The sequence below is a fragment of the Glossina fuscipes genome, unplaced genomic scaffold (assembly GCF_014805625.2).
Source record: "Glossina fuscipes isolate IAEA_lab_2018 unplaced genomic scaffold, Yale_Gfus_2 1, whole genome shotgun sequence".
Taxonomy (NCBI): domain Eukaryota; kingdom Metazoa; phylum Arthropoda; class Insecta; order Diptera; family Glossinidae; genus Glossina; species Glossina fuscipes.
In genome coordinates this window covers 11,045,694-11,055,933 of record NW_023998415.1, presented here as the reverse complement: position 1 = coordinate 11,055,933, position 10,240 = coordinate 11,045,694, and the positions used below count along the sequence as shown (strand labels likewise).

At 33.0% G+C, this 10,240-nt stretch overlaps 1 protein-coding gene across 1 annotated transcript; it reads right to left on the bottom strand.

Moving 5' to 3' along the window:
* Positions 1 to 5,779: 5,779 nt before the first annotated feature.
* LOC119632304 (translocon-associated protein subunit beta-like) lies at positions 5,780 to 6,651 on the bottom strand. The gene is given in 1 exon segment (XM_038025140.1): positions 5,780 to 6,651. A coding segment is annotated over 1 exon segment (552 nt). The 5' UTR covers positions 6,587 to 6,651; the 3' UTR covers positions 5,780 to 6,034.
* Positions 6,652 to 10,240: the final 3,589 nt, after the last annotated feature.

Below are 10,240 nucleotides of genomic sequence, written 5' to 3'. Positions count from 1 at the left end.
TGTTTCCATTAATTTCCCTTGAATTAGAACTATTATCTATTCCTTCTCTAGCCGATTCATAGGGCTTAGCAACCTTAACGACCTCTGTGACTAAATTTGAGACATCATGACATTGGGCGATATATTTTTTTTAATACTGCGACAATAACGGCGGACAAAGGAATCTGACTTAATTTCAAATGCCCGATAATTTTTGCCGCCCGGCTTTGCATGTTTGCAGTGCTCTTACTATAAGGACTTTGTAACGAGGAGAGAGCTGCACAGCATGCACAAGACTAGAAGAAGGATTAGGTTTCATGTTATCAAATTTTTTCGAAAATTTTCTTAATCCTTTTTTGCTTTTTTTACAGCAACAATCCCGCTTACATTACAATTAATTTGCCTTTTGCTAATCGAGTTCAAAATTGCGAAAATTTATATGAAAGAAAATATATTATTATAATTTAATCTTTTCTACAAATAAAATTTTTTCTGTGACTAAATTTCACAAATTCCAAAACTATATTGATTGTATTTATTTGTATTAAAGGTATTTGTCAACATCATTGTAAAAACTGTCAGAAACCTATTTGCAACAATTGTTCCAGTAATCGTATCAATATTCCTATTATGGGATTTGAATTACGTGCGTTGCTGTAATCCTTGTTACTAATGGGATGCTTCGAAGGCTAGGCTATATCAACGCTTTAGATATTCAACGTTCTAATTATTTTCTACGCGAACTAAAGAGTAAAGATGCGAGTAAAATTGTGCATTAGATTGCGGTGCTGGTATAGGCAGAGTTTCAAAAAATCTGCGTTTTGCGTTGATTATTCAGTCAAGTAGTGCTTTGGTGATTACGACCCATTCCACAACCGAATGGATATCCGTTTAAAAAGATGATGCTAAAGAAAGGTGATGATGATGTCCAAGCCAAGAAACAGGAAGATGTCAAGCCAAGACAAGGCGCAATGAATTGAGAATTTTGGATAGTCGGGAATTTAAAAATATATATCCGAAAAAAAAGTTGCTTATAAGCCGAAGTTGTCTGTGCATCCGGAAGTGGTTAATCGAAAATGAAGGTGTGGATAAGAAGATAATCAGCGTCTCATTCGTATGAGTCCGCAAAAAACCGCGCACATTACAAAAATCCATTAATTCGTTTTTATTTTTAAATTTTTCCTTGTTTTCTTTTTTTTTTACAATTCCAAAAAAAAATTTGACTCAAAAATTCCAACACTCAAAACCAGAACAACCATATTAATATATATATATATATTTAATATATATTTACATAATCTATGGTATGTGCAATGTGTATGTATATATATATATATATATATATATGTATATGTAGGGATAAATCAAAGAAAATATAAATTAAGATATTATAAGCAGAGCTTCAACAGGAAGTTTAAAACCGAAAAGCAATCGGCGAAGAAGCAAAAGCAAAGATTAATGCATTTCATTGCCATTGCCATGTATACGGAAATGTAAATTTGATTGCGTACATACACATGAATAGAGAATTGCATACATGGGCAAACGCATTCTTTTACTTGCTTATGCGTAATATATGTATGTGCATAAAATCGCATTAACCCGGTAAGAATATGCGAAAGCAACAACTACAACAAACCAGTAGAACTATCTGTAAATAAGCTTAAGAAGCCAAAGTAAAATTTATGAGCCACAACAATGAAAGCGAAATGTAATGAATGCAAAGCTCATGTTCAAACTCGTAGAAATACGAGAATGAGTAAATGAAGAAGAAATGAAAAGAAATAATAATAATAATAATAATAATAAAAATAAAAATAAAAACAACAACAAGAACAACAACAACAGTATCAGCAATAACAACAAATGCTTGTTAAATTGATCGTAGATTTTAACAATAGATTGCACAGAGAATAACAAAATGTGATACGAAAACTAAACTAAACAAATCGCTAACAGAGAGCTAAGGGAAAAATCTTCAGCTCAACTGAGAAGATATTGTTGATTATCTTAAGGCGGTATCTGCTACAGTTGCACAAAGGAAGATACAAAACCTAACTATCTATGGAACAAGATCTGATGTTCTAACACTTTTTCTGTTTTCTCGCAAACAATCAAACAAGTGATAAAATCGGAAAATTTTTAATTAATTAAAAGTCTTTTGTAAGATTCAAAAGCATAACATAAATCTGCACAGAGAGAGGCGGAGGTTTTTTTTCTTAAAATAATATAAACAAAAGCAAAATGAAGAAAGGGTGACAGACAACAAGTCACAACGCTTTGTTATAAATTTGAAAAACAAAATCCATATATCATTCCACTTTTCACCCCAAAAATTCCTTCGTCACATAAGTAAAATGACAAGCATGCATGTGATTGTATACGAAATGAATTGATGCCTTACCTTTAAATTATACTTAACACGAAGCAAATGAAGAAAATTATCAAAGTTTTCTGCTGTTGAACAGTATAATCCCGATGAGATGGGATAGACGGTAAAAATGGGTGGGATGGGAATGGCGGCGTGGGTGGGGGTGGGCGATAATATAAAATTCTTCTGTTTTTTTTTTTTTTTTTTTTTGCCCTATGTCACGTTGAATCAGAATCACTTACCTATCTGTCAGTCGGCAATCAATCTACAGAACTACAAGAGCTACACGGTTAGGACCACCCGACCATTTTTACGACCATTTCCCTTATAGCGGCCTATTTTGAAAAAATCCTTATATGAAGTAGGCTGAATTCTGAGTAGCTGTCTTCATCGAAGTAATGATGGGTGCCTAGTGATCGGCCGTGGCCGCTTGAAATATTTTTCCGTGTTTTGATTTAAAATCACTACCACAGAAGTATGGCATTTCTTGTCGAATATCTTTTTAAATAATTGCGTTTTTCGGCAACATGTTGCTACGTCGAATTCAAGCTTCTTCTTGAAAAAAAAAAAACAACAAAAAATCCGAATTCCGTGCAACTGATCCTAAAAATAACAGAATCACTGCGATAAAGTTGACTACATCTCCCCGCAATGATAACCATTATCTTTTGCCATAGAGTTCCCAGTTCCTAAGAACGGCGGATAATCAACAAACTTATAATCAACACCCTTTCACCCATATGTTATGTTTTCTTCGTATTTGTTGATTTATTTGTTAATTTTGTTTTTTTTTTTTTTTGCATCGCTGTGCCTTATAGGGCTAATGGCGCATATACATGTTGTGGTAAATTTATTGTTCAACTGCGCCCGCACCAATCATTATAACGATCGTAAGAATTGTAATCGATAGCGAATTTTAATGAAAACTTTCGACGATTTTCAAACTTTCTGGAATCTGTCCTGCACTGTCCTATACGTAAATATAGAAGCATTAAAAGACACCTCCATGAAAAGCAAAAAAGAAGGACTACAAGATATAATTACGAAATATTGATAGAAATTTTGAAATTTTCGAAAATTTTTTGAATTCTTCCAACTTTTCATAGACTAAAGGTTCTGAAATGTTGTCTTCTAAATCCTTATATGAAAACTTGTCCGCACTCCTTATTGAATTTGAGACGCCCAATGATTAGCTTTCCTAAGGGTTTTCGCATCCGATCACCATCAAGGTTACCTGTGGAAACGGTTACCTGCTTTGGTCAAGTTTTTTTTTTTTTTTTTTTTTTTTAACCCATAACATCTATTAACTATGGCTAACGAGATATTGGGTTCGTTTTCATTCCCCAGTTTCCTATCTAATTTTTCGCCAGCCCAAAGAACTCATTTAAATATCTTTGGAGCTATAAACGAGTTCCATAAATCGATCATAAAAATTGCCACCTTTAAACGTTGGAAGCGGTTTCCATCCCTGATTTAAATTATAATCAATGCGTTATCATTATTATGTATCACGGAGCTTAAATCTCATTTTAGTTGCCACTGTTTCTTCTCTAAATTTATACGAATCATTAACACCGCTGCGAGAACATTGTTCATATAATGACACGACCGTTCTCGATGATATTTAAGACTATAGCATTTTAGTCAAATTTCATATTTACGTCTTCAAATCTAACGAAAAGTGGATGTTGTTAAAATTGTCATAAAGTAACGACAAAGTAGAAACTCATGATTCGTAAAGTGACGGTTATACGATACCATAATTATTAAAATCAATTTTTTCCTAAGAATACTGCTTGAGTAAGCGCCTTCAAAAACAAACACTTTACACATGTCTGCACTTAATTGATTCATTGACAACTCTTTCGTTCTTTCAAAGCAGCAAGCAGCATATAAGTTAGCTAAGTGTATTTGGGTGTTCTTGTGTATTTATACACTTAATGTATTTTCCTTCTCCATTATAAGTTAAAGACTTTTTAGTAAATTTGATACGTTTTCAGCGGCTCTGCTCCTTCTATTACAAAAACATTCAAAGTACACTCTTGTTTAATATTTTATCCCTCGCTTCAGAGAAGAGAATTTCTGTTATTGTTTATGTTCATATTTTGTTTTGGTTTTTCTTTTCTCTTTACACCCACTACTGGGGAATAGGTTGATTTTGTAATTTCGTGAGGGATATAGTGAAGATTTTGTGCTTCCTCTCCCAGCTGAATTGTTCGAATTTTGTTGGAAATGCAAGTGAATGCATCAAAGTACTTTTTCGCAGTCAAATAATTCAGATCGGCTCCTTCAATTTTAATCGAACCATATAGTTTTGTAGCATAGTTTATCACAGCCAGAAATGAGTCTCGTATCTTGCATTGATGTACGCCGATGCTTTATTCGCAATTGGTTATGTAAAATAATTCGAAAACTTATCTAATATAAAAGATCTTCGTAGCACATATGAAAAATCAATTTGAGAAAATCATTTGCTAATTTTTAAAAAGAGTTTTTTTGTTTTCTCTCAAAATAGATTTAAAATTGATCGCATAAAAGGCAGAAAAAAATTGGGTACAAAAATGTTCTTGAAGTAAAAATTCGCTTAACTCGTTCGGTTTATGTGTATGAAGCTGTCAAACTCTTATTTCAACAATTTAGATGATAGAAGCGGCTTTCCGGCTTATCACAACACAATTTTCACACAGCAACCTTGTTTGGCATATAGGAATATAAAGGCAGTATTTTGCCATTATTTTACGTGACTTTAAAAGTTTGAATTAACCGGAATACTTAGTTTTGCAAATGGATCTCGCGTGCAAATAAATTCTGTCTATTCATATATTGATAAAATTCATTTTTGTTTGAAAAATACTTGCTATAAAGGTTAATAATCAAAACAGTTATCAGGTAGCGTGTGGAAGCACTCATGGTAGAAAATTTATAATACCTAGATGAAATAGTCAACGAATCATTTTCGCACATCTTTACCTCTACATGGTCTCTACTGATCGGCTGAATATGAATGCATCGATCTGAACCAGTGCTAATCCGAAAAAGACAACTCTGGATAATACGCTGCAAACGGGAGATGTATTCAAGAGCAAGTTCAGACATCAGTTTCTACTGGAGACGGACGAAAGTATGCAAATTTTTTAATCGTTTTCAAGACTAAAAACTATTGCAAATCGCTTTCCAACTTTTTAATAGCTTAACGCATTTTTTTTACTCCCGAAGCAACTTAAACTTAAACGTTTCCATAGCTTCAGCTACATATTTTCCCCACTTCAATCCAGTAGCACTAACGTCCAAGTTGCCGGTACCCAAGATTTTGCAAAAATTTGAAAGCGTCAGACACGTTGTGCGAAGCAACCAATTTCAATCGAGAGAATTTAGCACAATTTGAGCACATAAAATATAAGAACAAATAACGATGTGTGAGCTGGGCCGTTATTTAAAAAAAATCTCACATGATGACATGTTGTATGTAGTCTAAAAAATGTAAGCATATGCGTTGAATTTATCTATAGGTGATTCTCCAGCAGTGCAAAACTCGTTATTAAAAAATCGATGAGTTAAACAACTATGAAAGAAAATTGTAAACGTAGAGTATGTTATCTCCTTTCTTTTCGGCGTTAAATCTAAAACGATTTTTGTTAAAGTCCTCCTTCTGTGTAACGATATCAATCGAACATATTAGAGATCTTAATGTTTTTTATTTTTGCCGTAACGTTCGTATTTGCTTTTGGATGAATGCCATAAGGCTAGCTGTATTACCAACGAGGGGAGAGACATAATTGCAAAGGCAAACCAATTAAAGAAATGAGAAGAAAACCGCTTATTAAATTCACCCAAATTTACAATGCCACCTTCTCCGGGTTCAGAGCTGATTGTTAACTGTAGCTTTTCAGCTTCCTCTATTGGTTTATAATTAATTTCGGCAGCAGTAAAGTTGAAATATCCATAGGACTTGGGACGCACCACAACCACATGGGTGTAGTTAGCTTGAGGCGCTATACGTTCTACTGTGGCGGTGGTTTGGCCACCCACAATTTCAAATGCCTCAGGATGAAAACCGTTATCAACCAATTTTACATTAGTCGCAGCACCGTTGCCTACATTTCAAATAGTGTAGCGTACAAGTAAATCACTTTGTTCCACTAAATATTTATTTAAAATTTGTTTAGAAACTAATAACCGAGCACTACTTTCATCATCTGTTAAGCATTTACTGATGCTACATAAAATCCCAGTCATTAATAGTAGAAATTTATGCCTTTTTTTCGGAAATTTTTGATCAGTTTATAAGAAGAAAGAATAATCGTTATCTTGGTGCAATATCGATGACGTTTGCCATGCAAAAACGATCCAAAAAAATGAATCAACTGACATGTCGATGTCCTCAGCAACTTCTCTAATAGCGATTTCATGGTTCTTCATTACAAATTTTATTCACTGTTAACGTGGTGGGACGTTCTAAGCGGGCTTTCTCAGCCTTTTGCTGAAAGTCGACTCGCCACATGCCACTGTCAACGTTTTGCGCGAGTTGGAGCACTTGGTATTATTTTTCACTAAATATTTAATACAAATTCTTTGGTAATGTCAAGTTGTGCTGTTGACATGTGTACCGGCATAATACAAAAAAAAGAAAAAAATATATTAAATCGAATGATCGAAGCCCGCGAGATTTCAAAAGTCAATTTTTTTTCTTGAGGACGCCTTGCACATATTTATACCTATATGTGTAAATTTTAATCAACACGCGCACAAACATATATATATATATATGTATATATATATTCATGATATATAAACATATGATATATATAACATATATATCTAACGTATGTATAGTTCCCAACCTGCCCAACCATCTGGGCATGAAATAATTAAAATATGATTCTGTTTTACGGTAGTGGATATAATAAAAAACTCATCTTATGATATTTGCAAATTTTTTAACAACAAGCACAAGCTTTTAATAAATAACTTTCAATAATTTCATGTTATAATCAACCAACAATTACACGAAAACAAGCGAGGTGTTAAAATTGGGATTTGTTTTTTTTTTTCTCTCTTGTTTCCCAAAAGAAACAAAAAAAAAAAAAAGAAAAGAAAACGTAACAGTTATAAGTACGTTCACGAACATTTGTTTGTTCATATCTTTTTTCTTCTTGGTTACAGGTTTAACTTTCTTCGATGCCAAAACAAAAAAAACAAAAACAAAATTGTTTTTTTTTTTTATCTTTATTCAAAATTTGACATAAAAAGGGCTGCTATTGTGTTTAATTTTTTTATATAGCCGGTGTTAGGAGACCTAAATTGCTTTCAATTATGTGATCACGTATTCTGAGATCATCATTTATTATTTCATCTTTCACATGACTGCGCCTCAACTCAATTGAAAATGATCATTAACTGTCAAGTTGTTTTATGAACATTGTAATTTAGACGACGAAAGACGAAACAATTTAATTGCTTTAAACACAATTTCAGGAATTATGAGGAGCGATAACTAAAGTAACAAAAATTGTAACCTATCAATTACCAGAGGAACAAAAAGCTGCATTTAAAATTAAAAACAAGTTCGGTGAGAATAGATTTCGATATAAGATAAAGATAAGCAAATAATATAAACTAAAGTAAATTAAAATCTAATGAAAATTTCACAAAGACAACGGCGAGAAGAGATTAGGTTCGGCCCGAGCCAAAAACTTGCACACGCAATCCTATATCTAATCTTCACTTATATGAAAAATATATTTCGGTTTGTAAATCGATTAGCATTAAATAATGCTATATGAGATCTTACTAATCTTATGTAAGACATCAAAATGAATTTCGCCACTAGTGCGCTAGTGAATTGTAAAAAATAAATAGCAAAGCGAAAAAAAAGTAAGAAAAACGTATTCGAAGAAAATTCGTTTGACGCTAGATCGACACTGAGTTTTGTGAAAAGTTATTCGAAAGAGTGTCCCGATCCTTGGTTGAGTGTGCCTCTATGGTTTGTCTATTGCGCCTTCCAATTACCATTATTATTATATTGCGCCATGTGATTGAATCAATTCAAAAACATTTTCTCCTGTTTGTCTTGCGTGGATTAGCAGGGCTTCCTAACAGGAACAGGATTATCTCCGACTACTTCTGATCTGATTTACCTTGACACGAACGTAAAAGATTGATCCTTGGCATAAGCTTTTTATTGAAACTTATTCAAGGCGACATTTCGTCATCAGTTTTCCTTAATAAGCCAGATTTTCCATCAGATATTCCATCAAGAATTTCAAGAAGTCTCCTTCCACTTCCAATTGTCTTAAGGTAGAAGTAATTATGAACTCTTTTCTCTCGAACTCGAACTCCTTTCTATCGCAATAATTATGTACGCAATTAAGACTACCACTCAATATGGTTTCATTTAACTTAGGGCAAATTTTCAATATTCAGGACATCAATCAATTATGGCATTTGAGTTGCCTCTACGTCATATTTTCATCACTGTCCATTGCTTATTAACTCTATGCTATCGTAATGGAAGTGCTGTTTACTATTTACCAGATATAAGGTCTATTTCCTACTGTGGGAATATAGTGAGAATAGATAATAGATAATAAATAGTGGGAAGCCACATTTTACAGGAAACTAAATCAATCGCATTATAGGTATTTTGCTAGTCTGGCTCTGTCGATATAATGCGATCTAACTTTATATAACTCATCTAATTTTTGCCTCTTTACAATGTTACTTGATATTGACTTTATGTATATAAATGAAAAGTAGAAAAAAAAAGATGAACGAAATTCATTGGGTTACCTCAGTACTTATCGACAATACCATTTACATGGATATCGGCTGTAGTTTAGAGCAATTATAATTAAAAATTTGAAACATTCGTTCCATGGAAATCTCAAGTATATTTTTAAATAAAAATTGGCAAAAAATCGTCGCTATAGTCGTTAAATCGATTTTTATTGTCAAGTTGGACTTTGCAGTTACCGCATCTCCTTCATTTAACGTCAATCTTAGTATCATTATTATTATTATTATTGAATGATTTATTATAATCCATACCAACTTTCTTTATTTTGGCATACAAATTATTCTTGTTACGCCTTAAAAGTTTAACACTACAATTTTATTGTTATATGTGTCCTCAGGCTCCGTGTAACGAAAAAAATTTTTAATAGAAAACAGAAACTTGACGTTTGTGTTCTTGGCTGCTCTTATCAGATTCAATTCGCAAATGACCTCAATAAGTAAAGTGTTACTCATAAGCCTGGGACAAGTGTCCCCAAACTGACGGCTTGTGGTATTCACTCGGGAACTTACTAAAAGAGTAGATCACTGTACATTTATCAAAGCAGTTAATGTTTTTAATTGGCTTAAATCTCTTGGCTTAGATCTCTTAAATGATCAACAATGACATGAAAAGGTAATCGTGGGCGTGGCAAAATTTTGAAATTGTCAAACAATAAGATTTTTCGAGAATAAACGTATGGCAGTTTACGCTCAACTGAAAAATTGAAATTTTCATTCCCTCGAAGCAAGATTCTTCAAAACGGCAACAATTTTAATTAATTAAGTCACACAATTTCAATTTGCCGAGCACCTTCATAAACCATTTTCTAATGGAAGATTTAAAGTTTTCGAAAATTGAACTTTTTTCATTCTAACATGCGCCAATCATACAATGATTAATGTTTCTAAAAAAAATCCTACGCCATTCTCGAGATATAAGAACATAGGTTAAATGATTTCCGCTCCTTGGCGCAGGGCTGCTTAAATTGTTAACAACTCGTCAAAATGGATTCCGGTGCTGACGTTTTTCAACATTTTTTCAAGTAAATTTCTTTTGCATGCAAATCCAGGGCCAGTTCTGGATAATTTAAAGACCATAAGTTTTTAATTCTTACT